At 52.3% G+C, this 22,929-nt stretch overlaps 9 protein-coding genes across 9 annotated transcripts; 5 read left to right on the top strand and 4 right to left on the bottom strand.

Moving 5' to 3' along the window:
* Positions 1–24: 24 nt before the first annotated feature.
* On the bottom strand, positions 25–2,109 carry AYL99_05125 (hypothetical protein; the record flags this gene model as incomplete). Its single annotated transcript, XM_018836637.1, has 1 exon — positions 25–2,109. One exon carries the CDS (start codon positions 2,107–2,109, stop codon positions 25–27), a length of 2,085 nt encoding a protein of 694 aa, XP_018693490.1.
* A 219-nt stretch (positions 2,110–2,328) lies between these two features.
* On the bottom strand, positions 2,329–3,565 carry AYL99_05126 (hypothetical protein; the record flags this gene model as incomplete). Its single annotated transcript, XM_018836638.1, has 2 exons — positions 2,329–3,492; positions 3,548–3,565. 2 exons carry the CDS (start codon positions 3,563–3,565, stop codon positions 2,329–2,331), a joined length of 1,182 nt encoding a protein of 393 aa, XP_018693491.1.
* A 332-nt stretch (positions 3,566–3,897) lies between these two features.
* On the top strand, positions 3,898–5,130 carry AYL99_05127 (hypothetical protein; the record flags this gene model as incomplete). The annotated part of the gene is made up of 1 exon (XM_018836639.1): positions 3,898–5,130. One exon carries the CDS (start codon positions 3,898–3,900, stop codon positions 5,128–5,130), a length of 1,233 nt encoding a protein of 410 aa, XP_018693492.1.
* Positions 5,131–5,925: 795 nt separating this feature from the next.
* Positions 5,926–7,599, top strand: AYL99_05128 (hypothetical protein; the record flags this gene model as incomplete). Its single annotated transcript, XM_018836640.1, has 2 exons — positions 5,926–5,974; positions 6,062–7,599. 2 exons carry the CDS (start codon positions 5,926–5,928, stop codon positions 7,597–7,599), a joined length of 1,587 nt encoding a protein of 528 aa, XP_018693493.1.
* Positions 7,600–9,079: 1,480 nt separating this feature from the next.
* Positions 9,080–14,291, top strand: AYL99_05129 (hypothetical protein; the record flags this gene model as incomplete). The annotated part of the gene is made up of 2 exons (XM_018836641.1): positions 9,080–9,781; positions 11,052–14,291. 2 exons carry the CDS (start codon positions 9,080–9,082, stop codon positions 14,289–14,291), a joined length of 3,942 nt encoding a protein of 1,313 aa, XP_018693494.1.
* A 1,113-nt stretch (positions 14,292–15,404) lies between these two features.
* Positions 15,405–16,082, bottom strand: AYL99_05130 (hypothetical protein; the record flags this gene model as incomplete). The annotated part of the gene is made up of 2 exons (XM_018836642.1): positions 15,405–15,871; positions 15,941–16,082. The coding sequence occupies 2 exons, from the start codon at positions 16,080–16,082 to the stop codon at positions 15,405–15,407; spliced, it is 609 nt and encodes a 202-aa protein (XP_018693495.1).
* A 1,166-nt stretch (positions 16,083–17,248) lies between these two features.
* On the bottom strand, positions 17,249–18,241 carry AYL99_05131 (hypothetical protein; the record flags this gene model as incomplete). The annotated part of the gene is made up of 3 exons (XM_018836643.1): positions 17,249–17,623; positions 17,724–18,083; positions 18,185–18,241. 3 exons carry the CDS (start codon positions 18,239–18,241, stop codon positions 17,249–17,251), a joined length of 792 nt encoding a protein of 263 aa, XP_018693496.1.
* Positions 18,242–18,946: 705 nt separating this feature from the next.
* On the top strand, positions 18,947–20,004 carry AYL99_05132 (hypothetical protein; the record flags this gene model as incomplete). The annotated part of the gene is made up of 5 exons (XM_018836644.1): positions 18,947–19,126; positions 19,182–19,259; positions 19,310–19,352; positions 19,403–19,838; positions 19,893–20,004. The coding sequence occupies 5 exons, from the start codon at positions 18,947–18,949 to the stop codon at positions 20,002–20,004; spliced, it is 849 nt and encodes a 282-aa protein (XP_018693497.1).
* Positions 20,005–20,583: 579 nt separating this feature from the next.
* Positions 20,584–22,474, top strand: AYL99_05133 (hypothetical protein; the record flags this gene model as incomplete). The annotated part of the gene is made up of 6 exons (XM_018836645.1): positions 20,584–20,768; positions 20,823–20,918; positions 20,967–21,585; positions 21,643–21,822; positions 21,876–22,175; positions 22,250–22,474. The coding sequence occupies 6 exons, from the start codon at positions 20,584–20,586 to the stop codon at positions 22,472–22,474; spliced, it is 1,605 nt and encodes a 534-aa protein (XP_018693498.1).
* Positions 22,475–22,929: the final 455 nt, after the last annotated feature.

The following is a 22,929-nucleotide window of genomic DNA, read 5'->3' on the forward strand; positions in this document are numbered from 1 at the left end:
CTTCACACTCATCTCCCTTCACTCCTACCGCATCCGCGCGGCATTCCACGTCTCGAATTCGAGCAACATCTCCCGCGTGATGCTCTTCGGCGTGGTCTCGATCGCTCTCCTGATGTCATCCGACACGATGACCTCGCGGTCCGCGTCAAAGGCATTCTCCCCAGCAGTCTGGCAAATGGCGACGATTTCGGCCCCTGAAAATCCTTCCGTCAAACTGGCAAATTCTCGCACGTCGTCGTCGAGGCTGCGTGGGCTCTCATACACCCCGTCGAGGCGCTTGTGGAAAATCTCCTTTCTTGCTTCGACATCCGGCGGGCCGATGTACACCACGTTGTCGAATCTGCCCGGACGCATCAGCGCGGGATCGATATTTTGCGGTTTGTTGGTCGCCGCCACCACGAACACGTTCCGGAGCTCTTCAAAGCCGTCCATCTCGTTGAGGAGCGTGGTCAATACATTGAGATCGCTGCCACTCTTCCCGCGAGACGCGATGGCGTCGATTTCGTCAAAGAAGATGATGCTCGGGCTGGCCGCCCGGGCTTTCCGGAATACCTCACGTGTGGCTCTTTCGCTCTCGCCGACATACATGGAAATCAGCTCGGCGCCTTTGACCGCCAGAAAATTGAGACCAGCTTCCGTGGCGAGAGCTCGGACCAGCAGTGTTTTGGAGCACCCCGGAGGACCGTAGAGGAGGACTCCTTTCTTGGGCTGCAGGCGCAGCTTCTTCATGCGATCCGCAAATTTCAGCGGCCGCTCCACAGCGTTGTGGAGTTGACGTTTGACTTCGTGCTGCCCTCCGATATCTGACCATCGGACATTTGGCGTCTCGAGGAAGATCTCCTGCAAGGCAGACGGTCGAACCTGTTGCAGGGCGCTCTCAAAGTCTGCGGATTGTACCACCAATTGAGGATTTTCATTATCTTCGGCCCCGCAAGGTGGCGAGTTTTTAGATGCCAGACGAATTGTCACCCGAAGAAGAGCTTTCAGGTCGACACCCACATATCCATGAGTCCTCTCAGAAATTTCCTGTAGAAGGTCGTCCGTGGGGACCCTGTCCTTGCCTCTGAGAGCAAACAGAATCTCTTTCCTTTGAAGCGCCGAGGGAATCGGCAACTCGATCTCGGCGGCGAACCGGCCCTCTGTCCGTAGCCTTTCATCAATATCATTGGGATGCCTTGCTTCGGCGACTACAAGGGTTGGACTGCCCCGAATTCGCTGAAACAAAGAGTCCAATTCGCTGATCAAGGTTGAAGAGTTATTGGGGCTTTTAATGAGATGTTCTGGCCTCACAATAACCAAACACGGCTCCGACGAAGCGTAGATCTCCGTCCCTGGTTTCCAATATAGGACCGTTGGCCACTCACACTCGGCCAAAGCAGCAATGAATGCAGATTTGCCGGTGCCTTTAGCGCCATACAGAAGAAGCCCTTGCACCGGTTCGTATGCTTGAAAATGCTGTTTGGCTATGGGGAAGCAGAGATCGCGTACGATGTCTTGTACATCAGCAATTTGCTCTTGTATCCCGCCGAGGTGCTTCAGTCGGAAATCAATGGCCACAGGTTGGTCGAGTGTCTCCGAGGTGACAATGCGAAACGCTGTGTCTTTTGTGACGCGTGCAAACAGGGAATCGGGCACACCCACGTCCTTCACAACAAACTCGACGGCTTCGGCCCCGTCTGCCTTCAACGGATAGTGTAGCTTCTGCGACACAACCATATATTCTCCCGCAGGTGATATGGCCGAGGCAATCTGTTTCGACCAGGACTTCAAGTCAGTGTCGAGATCTGGCGGATCCCCCACCTTCTGAAGTGTCACCGACAGGGAGTTCTGGAGAGGATGCGACCAGCGTGAAATGGTGACTTTGTCGCCTAATTTGAACCCGTAGGCTTCTTGCAGCAGTCTTGACGTCTGGACAATGGAGTCTTTCATTCCAGGACCCAGCCCCGGCCAAGCTACCGCGAGTTTTCTTTTGGCGTTGTTGCCATCGGTGCCTCGAAGTTCACAGATGTCTCCAGACTTCAGCTTCAACGAAAGCATAGATACGGCGGTCAACCCGATTCTAAAAGGATCCTTGTCCGCACCGGCCGGACGTACAATGAAGGTGGACATCTTTCTGGGAGCCTACCGATCGACATGATTACAAGTATAATGCGACGAAGAAGAGAATTCTGAGGTTGAAGATGGAGCATTTCAGTCTCTTCACGTCTTGGCGGAGCTGTCCACGTGATATGCCCTTGTACATGTGCCCGCGCTTCCGTGGCTCAATCAACTAAGAGAAGGACATGATCAGGGCACCTAAAACATCCTGGAAATTGAACAAGGCATAAATCATTGCAAAGACTCAAGGGAATCTTTTTTGCCTGTGCTACGGGTGACTCTCTTGGTGAGTCCAGCAGCGTCATCCCCATCTCGTCCAGTGGTTCCTTGATTGCTGGTATCAGCCATCTCTTCGGACTTGGAGTCTTCAGGACTCTCTTCTCGAATGTCCGCAGCCCGCGGGACGCTCTCCCAACCGTCTCCATCTTCAGTCTTTGAAGCAGCAGTTACTTCTTTGACAACTTTTGCCCCCTCGCTTTCGACGCCGTTCCAAGCGCCGCAACCACTGCATCTCCAGCGCCCTAGTTCTTCTGGTGTCCTAATACCCGGAGGAGCTTGACCGTTGACCAAGCGACAGCTGGAACATAACAACACCAATCGATTCTTGGCGGCGGTTTCATCCTCACCAAGAAGGACATCCAATATGCGGTCATACCAGTGAGGAGGTTGATCATACGTGGTGCTGGAAGGAGGCGGCATGCTAGAGAAGGCATTTGGAGCGAAACCGGGAGAGTCTGGCGTAATCTCCACCGGACTGTGTGCCATCATCGGGCCTGCGAGTGGTGATGGGCCGTGGGTTGGCGACGTAGGTGCAGAGCCCGTGTGTACATTCGGTGGTCCGGGGAGCGGGTTGGAGCCATATCTTCCTGGAATATTTGCCGTCGGTGGAGGTGCAATCCCAGTCCTCTGTACGGGACGTTGGTCTGTGGGAGGATTCGCCTTTCTTTTCGGACCCTGTTGCGGTTGCTTCGAGGGGGACTTTGTCGACGGAGCACCCCCGTATTTCTGTAGTAGCTCCTGCGTACTGTCATACTTTGTCGCTTTCTTGAGATCTGCAATCTTTTGTTCCCGTTGCTTCTGCAAATGCTCCAAGTATGCTTGCTGACGGCTTATCCTCCATCCGAAAAAGGCCGCGACCAACCTTCGGACCAAGTAAATGAGAATTGGTGCTCCGATGAGGCCGGCATAGTGATAGATAGACCAGTTCCGTGGTCCAAGGACGAGAACGATGATCAACGTGTAAAGGAGGTAGGTGAGGGTTGTGTAAAGAGTCCACAGGGCCTTGATTCGGCGATCTCGACTGCGACTTGTGTCAAGTGCGAGATTCGCGGCAGTGATTTGTGAGGATAGCTTGGAGAGGGCTTTCTCGAAAGACGCAGGAGAGGTATCGTCTCCCTTACAATGCAGATCAGTAAGAGTCAAGGTGTTGTTTTAGTGGGCGCGTGCTCACCTTCCACAGCCACGACATGCTGGCTCGCCTCATTATTGAAGCTGAGAATCGGTATCAAGAAAGAGGGTTTTATTTATGAACAGTTGCGTGCCATCGAACGGTCATGGCCCTTGAAAACAGCATCATGCGCCGAGCTCAGCGCAAATGTATGCAACGACCATCGACAATAGAAAAACGATGAAAGCCTGCGTCACAAGAATTTGGCGCAACGTGTTGTCACCTGCGTCGGCGGTCAGACGCAGTCTCCGGGAATGCGGGGAACACCACGACTAATTATGATCTAATTCTTGCTTCAATGCCTGCGCTACAGTTCCTTCTCTATTGTTTTCTGCGTCGAGTCCGCCGCCGTCATGGCATCTCCTTCCTGTGTGCGAAAATGTGTCAGAGAGACCTCACGGACCCTGTTTTCAGCCAGTCGATCAATATGTCGCGACTATCAGCAACCCACTCGAGCTCACCTCGACCAGAGACGAAAGATTAGCAGCTATGGCTACACCCAGGCCAAAGCCCTCGTATACTCCAAGTATGGCGAGCCACAAGATGTCCTTTCCCTACACAGCCACTCCATTTCGCCCGCATCCGGGTCCAACGTCGTCCTTCGCATGCTCGTGGCTCCTATCAACCCTGCCGACGTCAATCAGATCCAGGGTGTGTATCCTGCGAGGCCGGAGATGACAACCGCTCTAGGTACCTCAGAACCCTCCGCAGTCGCTGGGAATGAAGGTGCGGCAGAGGTCATTGGCGTCGGTTCTGCGGTGAAGGGCCTCAGCAAGGGAGATTGGGTCATTATGAAGAGCACCAGCTTGGGCACGTGGCGTACACACATGGCAATAGACGAGAGCAAATTGATCAAGATTGACAATAAGGAGGGGCTGACTCCACTTCAGGTCGGGACAGTGTCAGTCAACCCCTGCACGGCATACCGCATGCTGCTTGACTCGGCAAAATGGGGCTTTCGGGGAGACGAATGGTTCATTCAAAACGGTGCCAACAGCGGAGTGGGAAGAGCGGCCATCCAGCTTGGCCGCGAGTGGGGATTCAAGAGTATCAATGTGATCCGGGGCCGGGAGAACAAGGAGGAGGAACAGAAACTACGTCAGGAACTCCTGGATATTGGAGCCACAAAAGTTATTACGGAAGAAGAGCTACAGAGTCGCGAGATCAGAGACCAGATCAAAGAGTGGACAAATGGTGGACGAGAGCAAATCAAGGTCGGCCTCAACTGCGTGGGTGGGAAGCCCGCCACCGCAATGGCCAAATTCTTGAGCCCCGGAGCGACCATGGTGACATACGGAGCGATGAGCAAGCAGCCTCTGATGCTACCTGCCTCGCTCCTGATCTTCAAGGAAATCAGCTTTAATGGGTTCTGGGTGAGCAAGTGGAGTGATCGACATCCCGACCAGAAGAAACAAACGGTGGAAGATGTCCTTCGGCTTACGAGAGAAGGGCGGTTCAAGGATATACCGGTGCAAGAATGCAAATGGGGGTGGAAGACGGAGATCGATCTTCTGAAGCAAGCTGTACAAGGTACTCTTGGTGGATTTCGCCCTGGTAAGGGCGTTTTTGTCTTTGAAGAGACGTGATAGGCTTGATATGCGCGCCTTTTCATCTGGAGGACGCATTCGAGCTTGCGCACGACGACAATGCTCGGCGTCGTGTTACCGATGGCTCAGCAGATTGGGTTCTCGGCCGTGCAATCTCTTCGTAAGCTACGCCCTTCAGCGACCCGTGGGCCTGGAGATGTAATGTTCAATGTCTGTATAGCAGTACCCAAATTACAGTATAAACTTATACACAGTTATTCGACAGCGGTGGCGATTGCTGTACGAGGTAGTATGGATGAAAATGACTCAGACTCTTGGTTACTACCCTCTCAGGTCCTCAGCACGACTTTACATGTCAAGGCAGATATACACATCCAAAGCTCGAACACACAGGAGGCGGAAGCGTCAGCGACAATGCTCCGCGCTTCCGCCAATCACTTTCGCGTTTTTGCCAAATGCGCAATGAATTCCGCTCCATTGAAAAAGGCAAAAATTCCTAATTTGTAGCAAAAGGCATTGCCACAGACAGGCTCTAACATATCAGCCCTGTTGACACCCAAGGGCGTGCGCATAAGACTTCCCGCGTCGCGGCTTTGGTGGTATTCTGCTGTCTTCCAGTGTCATCTATTTTGGGGGAGGGGCCACGAGTGGACTTTTGTGTCTTGCCGTCGCTTTCTGGTTCGATCTACCTAGGTACCTTTATTTGAGACTTTTTTATTATATATGTACAAGATCTCCTTGAAGGGGAACCTGAAATTACAGAACTCCCCAGCTTCGACACTTGCTTTGTGGAGCCGAAGGTCCAAAAATCTCAGTTCCTCGAGAAGACTCGACATGGACGCCGATCAGTTCAGGAAAGCGGCCCATGCGGCCATCGAAGAAAGTATGTTCGGCAGGCAGTTTTTGTAACCGACCGGCCGGTCTATCTGGAAAGAAGCAGCCAGCTAACTAACACACAATCTGCCCTCAGTTATTGCCTACAACCAAGAGCTCCCCAATTACCCGGTGCTGCCGACCATCAAACCGGGGTTCCTGGCGCCACAGCTGCCGGCATCCGCACCAGAGAAGCCAGAAGCATGGACCGAGATCCAGTCGGACATCGCGTCGAAGATTGTGCCTGGTATCACTCACTGGCAGTCGCCCAACTTCATGGCCTTTTTCCCCGCTGGCGTCACTTATCCGTCCATGCTCGGGGAGATGTATTCTGCCGCATTCACCGCTCCAGCGTTCAACTGGCTGTGCAGTCCCGCGTGCACGGAACTGGAAACCGTGGTCATGGACTGGCTGGCCCAGGCGTTTGAACTGCCCAAGGAGTTTCTGAGCACGAGTGCCAGTGGCGGCGGAGGGACCATTCAGGGCAGTGCGAGTGAGGCGATCGTGACCTGTATGGTCGCTGCGAGGGAGAGGTATTTGCACACCAAGTGTGACGCGGAGGGCTTGAAACCGGGTTCTTCAGAGCGAGAGGATCGCATTGCTTTCCTGCGGGGACGGCTAGTTGCCTTGTCCAGTGATCAAGCACACTCCTCGACGCAGAAGGGAGCGTTGATCGCCGGAACTCGATACCGATCTATTCCGACAAAGCTCGCAAATGAGCTGTCTTTGCAGAGGGAAGAGCTGGAAGCTGCCCTGGAGCAATGCAAGGCCGAAGGTCTCGAACCCTACTACATCACCCTGACGCTGGGCACGACGTCGACATGTGCCGTGGACGACTTTGCTGGCCTCGCGCCGGTTCTTGAAGCCCATCCAGATCTCTGGGTCCACATCGACGCCGCTTATGCCGGAGCCGCTCTGGTCTGTCCCGAATACTCGTCGAAATACTCTCCACAAATGATCATTGCCGACTCGTTCAACATGAACATGCACAAATGGCTGCTCGTCAACTTTGACGCGTCCTGTCTGTTCGTCCAGAACAGGAACCATTTGACGCGTGCGTTGTCCATCTCGGCAGCCTACTATACCAACAAACATTCGGACAGTGGCCTGGTCACGGATTATCGGGACTGGCAGATCCCTCTGGGAAGACGATTTCGGGCACTGAAAATCTGGTTTGTGATGCGGAGTTATGGCCTCGAAGGGATGAGGCAACACATCAGGAAATCGGTGGAGAGAGGCGAGATCTTTGCTGATCTTGTCCGTGGGCGAAGCGATCTGTTTGAACTTGTCGCAGACCCGCGGTTCGGATTGACGTGTTTCCGAGTCAAACCATCCGCTTTGGCAGCAGGGCAAGTAAGGACGGCGGAGACGAATGGAGACTTTGTACCCCAGACCGCAGCGATGCAGCAACGAGAACAGGACGCGAATGAGGTCACAAAGCATATTGGGGACCTGATCAACGAGCGAGGCCAGATTTTCATGACCTGCAGCAGCACGGCGGGCAAATCTTTCATGCGCATTGTTAGTGGCAATCCGCAGGGGGCAGAGAAATATGTCAGAGCGGCGTTTGACATTATCACGAAAACGACGGAGGAGGTCATCGCTTCGAGGAAGTCGGTGAATGAGATGAATTGACCGGACAAGGCTGTCTCCTGCATATAGACCTCCCGTTCTGGAGGGAGGGACCCTTTGTCTCCCCGGAGAGCTTTGGAGTCTCTCAAAAGAGGCAGTCAGAACCCAGTTCTGCTGATAGAATACATAGCATGAGTACTGCTGGTAGAATACATATCATAATAACGACAACTCAATGGCCGTCAAATCGTTTCGTAGAATCTTGTCTCTTATGGAGGTCCTAGGATGGCAATCTCTCTCAAGCCGATGTGTAATCTGAGTCTTCAGGCTCGCTGAATCTGCACCACCCTCGGGCTGGTGCTGGTGATGGTGGAAGTGTTGTTTGTCGTCTCGAGCGAAGTAAACAGTACCTCCAAATCTGATTGGCCACTTCATATCAGCGTCGCGTGCTGCGACGTGGCAGCCAGTCACGTGACAGAGTGAGACTTACCCACGCCTATAAAGTAGCCTACTACTGCGGGCACCTAAAGTTCATCACTAAAGTGCCTAGAGTTTTCCACTACGGACACCCAGAGTTCATCACCAGAGTACCTAGAGTCTGCCATCAGCGGCACCTAGACTCCATCAGTAGAGCGCCTATCGTTCTCCACTACGGACACCCAGAGTTCATCACCAGAGTACCTAGAGTCTGCCACCAGCGGCACCTAGACTCCATCAGTAGAGCGCCTATCGTTCTCCACTACGGACACCTAGAGTCTACCACTGCGGGCACCTACGACAGTTAGGATTACTTTCGTTTTCGCAGCTCTCACAACAAGTTGCCTTAGGATAACCATCCGAAATGGTGTAGATGACAATTCTGGGAAACTGCGCTCCAAGTCCACGATGAAAAGGGTGATGATACTGTCCACAGCTTTTATTGACACTAAATCCACAGTATCCTGTGCTCATTATATCATACGAGACTGTGAACGACCAATGCCCGTGTGTTTGTTAGGGGAAGTTGTTCAATGTGTGACTGAATTGCAGATGGTGAGGCCCGACGGCTCGGTGCTGGACGCCCTGTCAGGCTCTGGGCAGTCACGACCCACCTACGACATGGTACTCTGTACGAGGGGGCACATCAAAAGGATTGTCCAGGCCGATTCCCTAAAGGTGTTGGCTGATAGGTATTTATCTAGGCTATACTGTAATAATCAGCGTTAAGAGGCTCTACGTGTCAGAGGTGCTACATAGCTCCGATATCCCCGGGAGCTGTTGCGAAGGGCAACGAAAATTAGGTCATTCATTTAATAGTTGTCATTCTTACTACTAGCGTGAACAATACTTTTGGCGCGCGTCTCGGTTCGCCATATCTGCCACTTTCAAACACCGATATCTTTTACCTATCACTGAAGCATGATACCAGGACACCAGTTACAGTCATACAGCGCCTGCCCAGCCCCGCGTAAAGTCATGACATCCCCCCACTGAAATCAGCGATTTCGAACCTCACCACATCCCGAACCTTTGCCTCGATTTATTGGCGACCAATGTAACCCAAATGGAGAGTCCTGCATCCGACACTGAATACGATGATGCCAACAGAGCATTTCTACAGGCCTTTCTCGCCCGTGGCGTCCTCACTCTTGAAACGGCCAAACCCATCCTTGCGGCATGTTCAACATACAAAGAAAAACGCGAAATTTCGGCGCAAGATATCACGGTCGAAGATTTGAACAACTACCTCGCTGAAGCGACCCGCAGACTCTCCCCACTTGACCTGGAGATCAGGAGTTCCCTCCACCAGCAGACCCGAGAAAGGGTGTATGCTCTGGTGAATATTACGAGTGATTCTTTCACTCAACTCGCCACCACTTACTCCGCCGACGAAATCGTCTATGTCAAGAAGCTTCTAGACGCAATGTTTGACCGGAACAACAGGGGCAAAAGAGAGGCCATGTGTATAAACGGGATGAAAGCCATCCAGCTCGGGAAAGCCCCTCGTGCGCAGGTACCCGATGGGAATGAGAACGAGACACCGGCTTCTGCTGGCATGCTCTCCGCTAAGGAGGCCGAGAGTCTGCTCAAAAGGTTGCAGGATGAAGGGTGGTTTGAAAGAAGCGAGTCTGGGTTTTACAGCTTGACTCCCCGTGCACTGATGGAGCTCAGGGGCTGGTTGGTGGACACCTACAATGATGAAGACGAAGACGGCAATAAGAAGAGGATCAAGTTCTGTCATGCCTGCAAAGAGATTATCACGGTGGTAAGCCTCTATCCCACATATTAATCTCACCCTCCAGCTGTGAGCACAGAGCTGACGGACTTCTCTATTTCCAGGGTCAACGATGCCCTCGACCTGAATGCCTTTGCCGAGTCCACGATATTTGTATTGCGAATTTCCACCTAATATACCCAGACCAAAGGTGTCCACTGTGCAAAACTTACTGGGATGGCGAAAGTTATGTGGGAGAAAAGTCGATCACGGAATCAGAAAGCTATCAGAGGAGCAGGAGACAGGGTGGTGCAAACTACAGAGGAAGGGCAGGGCAGAACACCGATGCCGACAGCGAGAGTGACGAAGGAGAAGACTGACAAGTCGGCGGTCGACGATTCTGCATCGTCGAAACCCATGCCACCTCCACCACCGAGGGAGGATTTGTCGGGTACCGATTCCAGGTGATGATGACTTTGATGAGCAACAAATTCCTTGACGTTACAAGCAAGTCCAACCTTTGACAGACTACTGGGCACGGCCACCTGCAGTAACACCCCACCACAGTGGACAAAAGCCCAAGCTTGGAAGTCGGGGTGGCAATGGGGGCACCGCGACGTCATGACAAAGGTGGCGCTCTACCGCAGCCTAGGAAATGCGCCGAGCTCTCCAATAAAGCTTCCCCAGGCACAAAATTCCGGCACCACCGCCATTCCCACTTCCCCACACATGAAAGCGAGCTGCACCGAAACTCAATCTAGCAGTTCTAAGAGCTTCAAAGCCACTCGATCCTTTGCGGCAAGGAATTCACCCCCCGGTCTGACCTCCGCATCCTTTTCCGTCTATCCCACAAATGACGTCGTATTCGGTCCGTTGAACCGCTCACGACTTGTCCTATGATGGCAGTAGCCACTGATGATCCTGGTCGATGTGACCACAGGGACAGGCAAATCAAGCAAGGTACTGCTTGGTTGAATGTAACCGTCTGCAAGCAGGGCGTTATACCGGTCTTCCGCGCCTTGCCTGCCTTAGATGTAGCTGGGGACAACTCACTGCTACAGCAGGAACTTCCCGTACTTGTCAGTCAGGTTCCTCCTGCTGTCACATGGTCGGCCTGGCTTGAAAACTCCCAAAGCTGAAGGAATCCAGCCTGGGAGCTTGGCTTGGTCATAGCTTTAGTCAAAATAAACGCAAGTCCGTCGTGAAATCGTCTATCTCCTCTCCTCGTATAAAAACAGCAGAACAGCTAACGGAGAACCCAAGGTATGTGACGGCAATAGCGAGAGCCACGGGAGAACTTGGCTCAAACTAACTGCGACAGATGGCTGGATCAAGTCTCTTGACGCTCTGTGGACTCATCCTAATATCCTCCTTCACCTCAGCTCAATCTGGAAATGCGTCAACGATATACAAAACTCGATTTGAGGGTGTCACTTGGGATGCTGCCAACTGGGTCCTCACCACCACCAACCTAGACCAAGGACATTATCAATCGCGAATGGTGGTCGCGAACGGCTATCATGGTATCAACGTAGCATCTCTCGGTCCGTTCTTCGAGATTGACACTCCTGTCGATGGTGACAACATCAACGGATGGCCTCTCTTTGGTCGACGACAAACCTTTGCCACGGTTGGGGGTTTCTGGGACTCTCAACCTACGACCAATGGCTCCAACTTTCCCTGGCTGTACCAGTATGGCTGGGATACTGCCATCAGCGGCATCCCTCATTGGAGCGGTATTGTCGCAGACCTCGGGGGGAGCAACTACTTGGCTGCTTCAACCAACGATTCGACGATCAGCAATTTCAAGTCCAGCCTTGATATGAAGCGTGGTCTGATGAATTGGGCTTTTACTTGGTCCCCAAGCGGCCATGGGTCTTTCAACGTCTCCTACCAGATGTTCGCACATAAGCTCAATATCAATCAGGGCTTTGTTACCATGAACATCACGGCAGCCAAAGCCACCAACATTACAATAGCAAATGTACTCAACGGAGACTGCGCTGTCCGTACAACTCCAGGGCAGAATGGCGTTGATTCCGGGCTCATTTTCACCTCGGTCCAGCCAAACGGCATTCAGAATGTAACGGCGTTCGTTTATGCTGGTATGACCAGCTCCGGAGCTACAGTTCGTTCTGTTCAGCAAGCCACGTGGCAGAGGCCGTATGTGGGAAACAATGCATCCTCAGTGGCATCTGCGTTGAACGTCACCCTCCAGGCTGGACAGGTTGCTACCTTCACCAAATTCGTCGGGATCGCCTCGTCGGATGGATTCCTGAGCCCCCGTTCTGTTGCAAGAAATGCCGCACTCAACGCATCACAAGCTGGCTACGCCGCTTCACTTCAGACCCACGCCGCAGAATGGGCTCAACAGTTTCCCATAACATCCGTAGACGATTTCTCGTTCCCGGAAAATGGCACACTACCAGACGATCAATTCATTCTCGAGGCAGCAATTACAGCGGTGACAAACCCGTACCATCTTCTCCAGAACACCATTTCGCAGAACGCAATCAACGCCACTGCCAATGCCGGCAGTTCAATCAACAGCCACAGCATCTCGGTGGGGGGATTGGGTTCGGATTCATACGCTGGCCAGGTCTTCTGGGATGCTGAGGTATGGATGCAACCTGGCCTTGTAGCGGCGTTTCCATCAGCTGCCAAGGGCATTGCCAACTATCGAGTCGAGAGGTTCCAGCAAGCGAAGGAGAATATTGGCACTGCGTTTGCCTCCTCCAAGAAAAACACCACGTTTAGTTCGGCTGCTGCAATCTTTCCCTGGACGAGCGGCCGTTTTGGTAACTGTACGGCCACTGGTCCATGCTGGGATTACGAGTATCATCTGAACGGCGATATTGGCTTAGAGTTCATCAACCTATGGATTTCTTCGGGCGACACGGGATTGTTTCAGGAGACTCTCTGGCCGATCTACGACTCCCTTGCCACGATGTACTCGGAAATCCTTGAGCGAAACGGCTCTCACTGGGTCCTCCTGAACATGACTGATCCAGACGAGTACGCCAACCACGTCGACAACGGCGGCTTCACCATGGCCTTGATCTCCACACATCTCGACTATGCCAATCAATTTCGCTCCATGTTCAACTCCACGCCGAACGCAACATGGACAACTATGGCCCAAAACGTGTTGATAGGCCGTGATGAAGACGCGGACGTCACACTAGAATACACCGGCATGAACGGTACAACAGTGGTAAAACAGGCCGATGTTATTCTCAATACTTATCCGCTCTCCTTCACTGGGCAGAATTATACGTCCAGTGACTCGCTCAGCGATCTCGATTATTATGCTGCCCAGCAATCCGTGGACGGTCCCGCCATGACATACGCGATCTTCTCCATCATCGCCAACCAGATCTCGCCTTCGGGATGTTCGTCCTATACCTATCAGCAATACAGCACGCAGCCCTATATCAGAGGCCCGTGGTTCCAGTTTTCGGAACAGCTGGTGGACAACTGGAACGAGAATGGCGGCACGCATCCTGCATATCCTTTCCTGACAGGCCATGGAGGAGCACTGCAAGTCGTGCTGTTCGGATATCTGGGATATCGTTTTATTCCCGATTTCAACCTGCACGTCGATCCCAGTCTGCCACCTCAGATCCCGCAGATCAAATACCGCACCTTCCATTGGTACGGCTGGCCGATCTCAGCTTTCTCGAACCAGACCCATACTGTCTTGACGAGGGACGGCAGCCTTGCCCCTGGTGAGGGCGCCATTCCCAACGCCACCTATGCTTCCTCCGCCATTCCCGTCGTCGTTGGCCCCATCGGCTCAGCACCCCTTGCCACTTACTCCCTGATGCCAAACTCCAGCATAACAATCCCCAACAGGCAAATTGGCCTCATTCCTACAACCGAGAACAACGTCGCGCAGTGTCTCCCTGTCTCGTCCCCCGACGACTACCTGCCAGGCCAATTCCCACTCGCGGCGGTCGACGGCGCATCGAGCACGAAATGGCAGCCGGTGTCCGCCAACAAGACGAGTTCCATCACCGTGGCCATCCCTGAGGGCTACAAGGTGACCGGGATGGTGATGAACTGGGGCCAAATCCCGCCGTACAACTACTCGGTGCTCTTCCACAACCAGACCCTCGCGAACCCCTCCGCCGCAACCATCAACTCCAACGGCGTCCTCCACGTCGCGTCGAACCAGCGCGTCCGCATCTCCGACGCGTACAACTTAACGGCGCTGAACTCGATCGAGGCCGTGCAGGACAACATCACCACGTTCGACATCCCCGCCACCGCGGCGCCCGTCTACACCGCGCGCTTCGCCACCCTGCAGATCTGGGGCTCGCTGTACAACGCCAGCGTCAACGCGACCAACATGTCCGGCGACGGCGCCACCGTTGCTGAATGGAGCATCCTCGTCGAGGGGCTGCAGAGTGCCAACAGCAGCGGACCGGTCAGGAGGGATTTGGGCGGCAATCTCCAGCGGAGAGGGGACTTTGGTCGTCTCGACAATGACTTGCTGGTGAAGCTGGGCCACGTCGCGAGATATATGAATATGGACGGACGAAAGATGCCCGGACGATGAGGGATGTGTGTGTCACATACATGGAAAGAGGTGAACCGAGGAGAAAAAAGTCACGGGTTTGGAAACAGGGGGGGCGGGGGAGAGGAATAGTTACGAAGAAGACAGTCTGTTTTAATGAGCACGAAAAGCGGATATTCAAGGGAAAAAGTCTCAGTATGCAGAGTATTGAATGCTCTATTCACGCAAAACTATGTGGTGTCGTTATGTTACATTTGAACGATGCTTTCTGGACTTGTGACTCGGCCCAATTATGATGTTCCCTGCATGTCTTCCATACCCTGGTGCTATGAGCTGTTGCCATATTCTTCAGTCCCCGTCGCCGATCTGTATTCAGGTGATCATGCTCGGATATTCGTGACCTCAATTTCTGTATTGGGCGTCATGCGTTATTTATCATGTCCTGCTCCCGTAGAAGGATTGAAGCGGCTTCAAGTGATCGCTTCGTCTGGCGGCCACAAGAAATAACTCGGGAAGAATAGATCCGAAATCGAGTGTCGCCTTTCCAGGAGCAATATGCATGGGAGTCTCTCAATTGATGGTCGAAGGAACAGGTCATAAATGCCGGCCATTCTAGCTCTGGATTGCAGCATTGAAAAGGTGTCGATATCATAGCGTGTGCTCAAAAGCTCAGATCTCGCTTTCTCATCTCTTCTTCTATGCGGTTAGATGGTTTGAAGTGCTTCGTCGTGGTCGGGCGTCGTGGTCTCTCGCCTCGCACGAAAGAAGAAACGGCTACGCGGGTTCGTCGCCTTGAGCCTTGTGCGTAGGTCGTCTTGGTATGCGAGTCTTCATGTCGTGATTTTCGAGAGCTCGAAACAGCAGAATGGTGCAAATGTTTATACAAGTCATGTAATGTTTTCTTGCTCAAGACAGTACAATGCCATCACCTGTTGAGCTTGGTGGTGTGGATGTACCTTGCGCTGTTGCTTTTCTCAGCAAGCTATGTCGGGGGATATTGCTGTTTCTCTGAAGGCATAAATTGAGTAGATGCCACAGCACCATCAGCAAATTCTCTCGAAGGGAGTATCTTCGTCCTCTTTCCGGGAGGCGAGGCGATCAACACGGCGGAGCCATCCCGGGTTGCGGTTCGTTTGGGGACGTTAGGGCGTTGGGCTACTGCCCATCGTTCTGGCCGGCGCCACCGCCCTCCATCCTTCCCCTTGCCTCCCCCAGCAGTGCTTCTTGCATCTTCCTCAGCTCCTCTTCCCCCATCTTATCAAATCCGCCGAAGTTGCGCATTTTCTCGCCTCTTCCGATCCTTTTCTTCTGCACCTCCTGCCACTCGCCCACGACACCGCGGCAGCTTTCGATGTAGCTTCCAAATCCCAAGTCTGTTAGTGCCTGTTCGACATGTTCGACACTGATCGTCTTCTTGGACTCGCGCTCGGAGATGTCGTTAGATTCGGAGGAGAGCATGCGCAGGAACTCGAGCGAACACGAAATGAGAAGGTCGCGGGCAGGGCGGGTGAAGGTCATCTCGCCTTCCTTGCTGGAGTTAGCATCCTCATGAGGCAGTTGAGGTAGAACCTCGGAGATGATCTTTTGGACGGTAGCCTTGGGGAGAGACAGGTCGTCGTTGTCTGCAAAACAGATTATCAGCAGCGGCGGCGATGGATGGGGTTCTTAGGTCTTGAAGGGTTGCAACGTACTGCCAAACTCTTTGTCCGACATGATGACAGCGTGTGTCGACTTGAGGCGGTAGGTGTATGGGTTCCAGGATCTTGAAGTCTCACGGGTCCAGCCCAGGTGAGCGCGGGGAGGGACGAGGGTGTTAAATAGATGTTGCGACATGATGCGCGACCAGGCTGACGGGCTAGTGGCCTTGCTTCCGAAACAGGCATCGCGCCGATCATGGCTTGGCGCAAACTAAATTCTTTTCCGAAGTTTCTTTTTGTTTTTCTCTTTGATTCTCTTCGTCACAACATGTTCAGGATGGATACGGTGATGCCACGTCCACATGTGGCTGGCTATCAGCATCAGCATCGACATCTGTCACCGACGAGGTGGCAGGCCTTGGCATGGGATGGTGCGTTGTACTGACGGACAAGCCTGATGCATCTCGAGTTCACCAGAAGTGCCCCTGATTGTTCGAATGTGCTGGAGCATGCCTGGTAAGTGGTCTCTCTCCCTGTCTTTCCCTTCAACGTCACACATGATGAACATTCGTGTCGCCCCTATCTTACCAATTTATGGTGATTACCTGTCCAAACCAAACAGGACGTTCTGAACATCTCCCATCTCCCATCTCACCTCGACCTTTCACCACTCTGAAGTGTATGTGGACACTGACATATTACAGACTCATTGTAGTCTCCGTTATCGCCCGGCAGCTCCAAAAATCCTCCATGGTGTATGTCTGCCTTCCTCTCTTTCGGTTCCTTCACCATTTCCAAATGATGATCAAACACGATGTACTATCAAATTCGGAAATGCAATTGACGAATACACTGGTTCGATTACCTGAACGAGAATCAATGGCATATCATCACCTGACGCTTGTTTTGTTTCTGGGACGTTGCCTGACTGTGGATTCAGAAGTTTAGGAAATTCATCGTAGCTGAACTATTTCAACTTCGTGATGGTAAGTCTGACCACTTGTTCCCCCGAACACTCCTACGTGATGAACTCACCACTCTTCCATGCTAAGTATGAAGGTCCGCTGGATTCTAATGCTTAAGCTTGTGTATTCATTTTTCATCTTTCGCCTGACCCGGAACTTCTTTCCACGATTTGTCTTGTTTCTATCTTCCTCAACGTTGGCTGATCACGTGAGAACAGGCGCTCTCGATACTGCTACGCTCATCATTGTGCATGGACCTAACTCAAGCACTGGTCGATTCCGACGCCGGTTTCCCTCATGCACTACTCGACCTGATACTCGGCTAATAGTGGATCATCCCAACTCGAGGTGTGTCAACAAAGATTGCGTGTAGATTGTCAGATTTCTGGATCGGTACTTACCTCAGAAACAATCCCGATAACTCTTTTGGTGCCCTCACGGCCAGTCCTGCAATCACGCTTCCAGGCTTCTCCGGCGGCAGGAGTTTCCCGTCCTTCTTGGCGCTCAGAAATTTCTGTTGGTCCTTATCGTCCATGTTGTGGAGGTACTTCTCTCTGATATCTACCTGCATGGCTGTGTCAACGACACCGGGACGGATTGAGACCGTGGTTACATCAGGCTCCTCATTCTTCAAAGTCATAGTCAAGTGATTGACGGCAGCTTTAGTGGCGCCGTAAACCCCCCAAGAGGGATATGCGTTCGTGGCAGCGCCCGAGGAAGTGAAGATGATGCGGCCCTTGGTGCTGCGGAGGAGTGGAAGTGTTTGTTTGATCTGGTCATTTTGGCGGCGCAGGGTTAGACTGTGCCTACGGCCGTTGATTGTATGCGAATGTAGAAAGACTTTTCGGGCAAACCTGATAGATTGAGCTTACCAAGACAACGCAACTGGTTACGTTGATTCTAAAAGTGTGCTCCCACTCATCACTGTCCATCTGCCCTATCCTCAAACATTTCCCCAAGGTACCATGGTTCAGCACGAGCGCATCCAGTCGCTCGTCACACTGCAAACCTTGCAACATCCCTTGCACAAATTCAAGGTCAGCCATTTCTCCAGCCCTCGTGATGACTCGATCCGGGTTGGTAGACTGGAACTTGTTCAGCACATCGACCTTGCGACCTGCCAGGATGAGGAGATGCTGCTCGCTTGAAGCCAGGAGGTGGTTGGCGATGGCGAGCCCGATCCCTGCCGTCGCTCCTGACACGAAAATGGTGCGCGAGGAAGGGTATTGAGTCTGCACAGGCGAGGTCGGTTAGAAGGATATTGCTGCACCAAAGTGGTATATTATATCGACAGGTAGTACAGGCTATAGGAGGGACTGGGTCGAGCACATACACGGTGCTTTGATATGTACTCTGGAGAACTTCCAAAATAATTCTTTTCGGTCGACATTTTGCAAGTCGATGCTGGTCTCTGGGCCGGCCACTGCAAGTTCCAGGCTCCGACAGTGTGCTGCCTAGACAAGAGCAGCTGAGATGGGAAGAATCTATAGTTGGTCAAACAGCGCCCTAGATATGGCGACATCAGCTATTATCTAGTAGAGATATAGAAGCTGGTAAATCGCTAAGATTTGTGCCGGATATGTCCATAGTCTATCCGCCGTATGACGTCAATTTCCCACTGAGGATTTCTTCCCTGTATATAATAATCTGCTGGTTTCCGTCCTTGACCTCTTCACCATCTACACGTGCCAGCCAGCAGCCATAGAACGAGGCGTGGACTCCAAATGTCCAAACGTCTATAGAAACTCCGAGCCGCTTGCCCCAGGTAAGTCCGTGTCCCACGACCCCGGCAAATTGAACAGATCCGGGAGTCCGAGAAGCGGGGACGGGACAACGCGGTTTTCTGGGGTGCATTGTGAGTCCCGCAGTCCCGTGGGTGTGAGACTCCCCTGTGAGACCTTCTACTTTATCCCAGGTGCTTTTTCGGCCGTAGAAGTAACTTGTCAGCATTGGCTCGGGTCTGTGTCTTCTATATAAACCACCCAGAATACGCTGTATCTGGCCCAAGGCACCGAGGTCCTATTCCCGTAACAGTGTGCTGGCTTATTGAGCAGTGGAAAACATCATCACAGATTCCGAGAAAGAGCTCGTCGCTATGGCCCCGAAATTCCAAAGGCTTGTGAGGTTCAAAGCCTCGGACGGTCAAATCTATTATGGCGAAGCCGGTCAAGACTGGGAGTCTGACCTCAAGGGCAAAGAAGTCCAGATCTTTTCGGGCGCTGATCCGTTCGACAATAGTTTCCAAGTCTCAGACAAGAAGGCTGTCATTTCTGAGGTTCGGAGATAAGGCCTCCTCCGCACGACGCGAATTGCTTACTGACGCTTTCCAGGTTCTGTGTCCTTTGGAAAAGGTCCCGATCGTTCTAGGTATTGGGCTGAATTACAGGAAACATGCCGAGGAAGCAGGGGTAAGTAGGCAAGAGCACTTCAGGGATTCCGTCTCATCTCATCGTTTCAGTTTCCGATCCCGACCTTCCCAGTTGTTTTCACCAAATATCCAGGTAAGCACGTTTGTCTGTCATATTGTTGATACCGGCTAAATGGTCTGCAGATACCTTAGCAGGACCCTTCGAAGATATCCCTATTCATCCGGAAGCAAAAGAGCTAGACTATGAAGGCGAGCTCTCGGTGGTCATCGGCAAGGATGCAAAGAACATCGCCGAGAACGAAGATCCTCTGGATTATGTCCTAGGATATACCGTGGGTAATGATGTTTCGTCCCGTTATTGGCAAGTCGCACCAAGATCAGGAGGCCAGCACGGCCCTGCCAAATCCTTCGACAAGTTCGCGCCAATCGGCCCCGTCATTGCTTCACCCGAGGCCGTCGTGAATCCGGAGGCCCTCAAACTACGCACCTGGGTCAATGGCGAACTGAGGCAAGATGGGAAGACAGATGATTTGATTTTTGGCATCAGTGCAATCCTTCGACATGTTTCCAGAGGTATGACTCTCCGAAAGGGGACGGTTATAATGACAGGTACTCCTAGGTAAGTGCTTGAAGCAGGAACGCTCTGGGACATCTCTCGACTGACAATTGCCAGTGGCGTGGCCGCTTTCATGAAGCCAGCGGCATGGCTGGGTAGTGGCGATACGGTGACTATAGAAATCGAGCGCATCGGGAAAATCTCGAACAAAATGGTCTTCGAAAGCTGATCCAAAAGACTCAGCTCGGACGAAGGCATCCGAAGTCTCATAGGGATTTCACTCTTGTTAACTTCGGAACTGGCATATACTATATCTCCACGGCTTGCCTGGCTTTTACACCAGCTCAAAATGACTATAAAGGCTTTGGCAGTTACCAAACTGCTGACTCTGAAGGTTCACGTAAACGAAACTGACGTTTCCCATGTCCGATCCTTGACTAAGGTAGGCTCTGTACCACAGTTCGACTGAGACCTTTTGCCCCTTTTCCAGGTAGGGATATCACGTCATCTCGTGTATCATTTCTTACATGTTGGAATATTGACCGATTAGGATTGACTCGTATGAATCCACCAACGAGAGGTGTTCTTGCTAGCCGATCTCCATTTTCTGGGTGACAGCCTTACGTCTCAGTGTGCGCTACACTATTTGAGTAAAGGCAGGGTTATTTGGAGTGGACGATTGTCAGAGAGTCCGAACGGCAACAGCTTCGTCAATGTTACGTGGCTGCAGGAATCTGACCCTCCCCAGGTGTACAAAAGCAATGCGACCGAGCAGGCAAGGACTCTACACATCTCCTCTCCAACCGACATGTTGGCAACCATAGCTACCTACTTGTGGAGGTTGGTGGTGGCAGCAGCTGCTTTCGCATTTGCATCGTTCCTTGTGTACTATGTTCCCGCGAGCTGTCGCCCTCGGAATTTCCCTCCAGGTCCTCCTGGGCTCCCAGTACTTGGGAATCTTCACCAACTTCCTTTGAAGAAACTATTCCTCAAGTAAGTCGGCCCTATTCGACAAGTTTGATGAGTCACAGAGCTGAAGGAAGCCAGATTTCATGAGTGGCAAGGACAATATGGCCCTGTTGTAGGGTTGAAGTTCGGTCCTCTGAACGTCGTCGTCCTAAGCAACTACAAGCCTGTCAGAGAGTGGGTGGTGGAATCAGGGTGGACCGAGTCATTACTGATGCCAAACAGGCTTTACGACAAGAGAGGCAATATCTACTCCAGCCGACCTGACAGCTATGTTGGCAACGAACTCATCTGCCCCAATGAGGTTCACATTCTCTTTCAGCCGTACGGCCCAGCGTGGAGGATGCTTCGAAAAGCCGCCGCGGGCTTTTTGAACGTCAAAGGTTTCGAGGCCCTACTACCGCTTCAGGAAGCCGAAGCATCTCAAGTCATGTACGACATAATGCAGTCGCCGGAGAAATGGTACGAACATGTTCGCCGCTACGCAGCCGCCGTAATCCTAGAAGCTGTATACGGCCAAAGAGGTGCTACTTACGACGACCCGAGAGTCCAGGGATTCTATGAGATACAAACAAATTTTGCGGGAACAATGGCTGCTGGAGCAACCCCGCCCATCGACGCTTTTCCTTTTCTCAAGCACATTCCGGGGTTCCTCGCGCCATACAAGTCTCGAGCAGTGGCACTTGGCCAGCAGCAAAAAGGATTTTACGTTGATCTGCTTCACACAACAAAGGCCAGGATAGACCGACAGGCCGCAGCTCCCTGTTTCATGCAAAAGCTTTTGAAAGGAAGTGACAATAGTGGGTTGAGCTACGACCAGCTCGTCTATGTCGGGGGAAATCTGGTGAGGCCTTCTCGCTCGTATTCGAATGATCCAAATGTATTGACTATTGTGACTCAGCTGGAAGCTGGCGCAGAAACCTCGGCGTCCAACCTGCACATCTTTGTTCTCGCCATGATATCCCACCCTGAAGTGTTCAAGAAGGCTCAAATCGAGGTGGACGACGTCTGCGGCGTATCCGCCTCACCTTCGGCAAAGCATATCAAAGACCTTCCTTATATGCGAGCTATCATGACCGAAGTAAGTCGTTGATGAGTTGTTGCCTGGAGACTAGGGTTGATGGGACCCGACAGATTTTCAGATGGAGACCGCTCGCTCCAGAAGGAACGCCTCACCTGTTGACCCAGGATGACTGGTACGACAAGTACTTCCTGCCGAAGGGGACAATCGTCTTTGCAAATAGCTGGTCGATCCACCATGACGAGACAGAGTACGACAAGCCCGCGGAATTCATCCCAGAGAGATGGCTAAACAACAAATTCGGAACGAGGGTCAACAATGACACTGAATCGGGCGACAACAGAAGGACCACCTATACTTTCGGTGCGGGCAGGAGAGTCTGTCTCGGTCAAGACATGGGAGAGAATTCCTTGGTAAGTTCGGCGTGACCTACTGTTCAACCGTTCGTGTCTGTCTCTATGAAGCTGACATGGCTGGCACATGCAAGATGATAAACATGGCGAAGATGGCGTGGGCCTTTGACATCAGGGCAGATCCCAACTGCCCCCCGAATCTCGACGAACGTGAGACGTATTCTGATACCTTTGTGGGAGGGCCACTGCCGTTTCCCGCCATCTTCACCATCAGGTCCCAGAGGCATCGAGACGTTCTGGAACGGGAGTATTGTGAAGCGGAGGAGTTTCTTCGGCAGTACGAGGACCAGCAAGAATGAATGGGTTTAACTGTTCCGATTCAGTGTTTCGTCAATATACTATACTTGTCGTAGACTGGGTAGTCTGTCATATAAGAGGAGAACTCCTCGAGCTTGACCGACCAGGGCAGACCTCCGAGCCATTCTTCATTCTCGCCAACTATAAGGATGCCTGACAACGAAGGCCTTCTCGCACCACTTCTTTTCTAGCCAATGCACGAATTAAGATAAGAAGGGAGAGTGTGTGATCACGCAACCACCCAAGACCAAAAACCTGCTCGGGTTTTCGCACTGTCCAGTTTCTCCCGAGATGTCGAATCAGGAAGCTCGGTGGTTTGGAGGGGTGTATACGTTTGTCTCCTCTTATTAATTACCAATCATGCTCATCATCTTGTTTTGGAAAGGCCAGCCAGCCAGACGTGTTAGCCCCGATAAAAGAGAATTGGAGCTCGATCCGGTTCTTGGGTGACGATGCC

Source organism: Fonsecaea erecta, assembly GCF_001651985.1.
Source record: "Fonsecaea erecta strain CBS 125763 chromosome Unknown Scaff4, whole genome shotgun sequence".
NCBI classification, from domain to species: Eukaryota; Fungi; Ascomycota; class Eurotiomycetes; order Chaetothyriales; family Herpotrichiellaceae; genus Fonsecaea; species Fonsecaea erecta.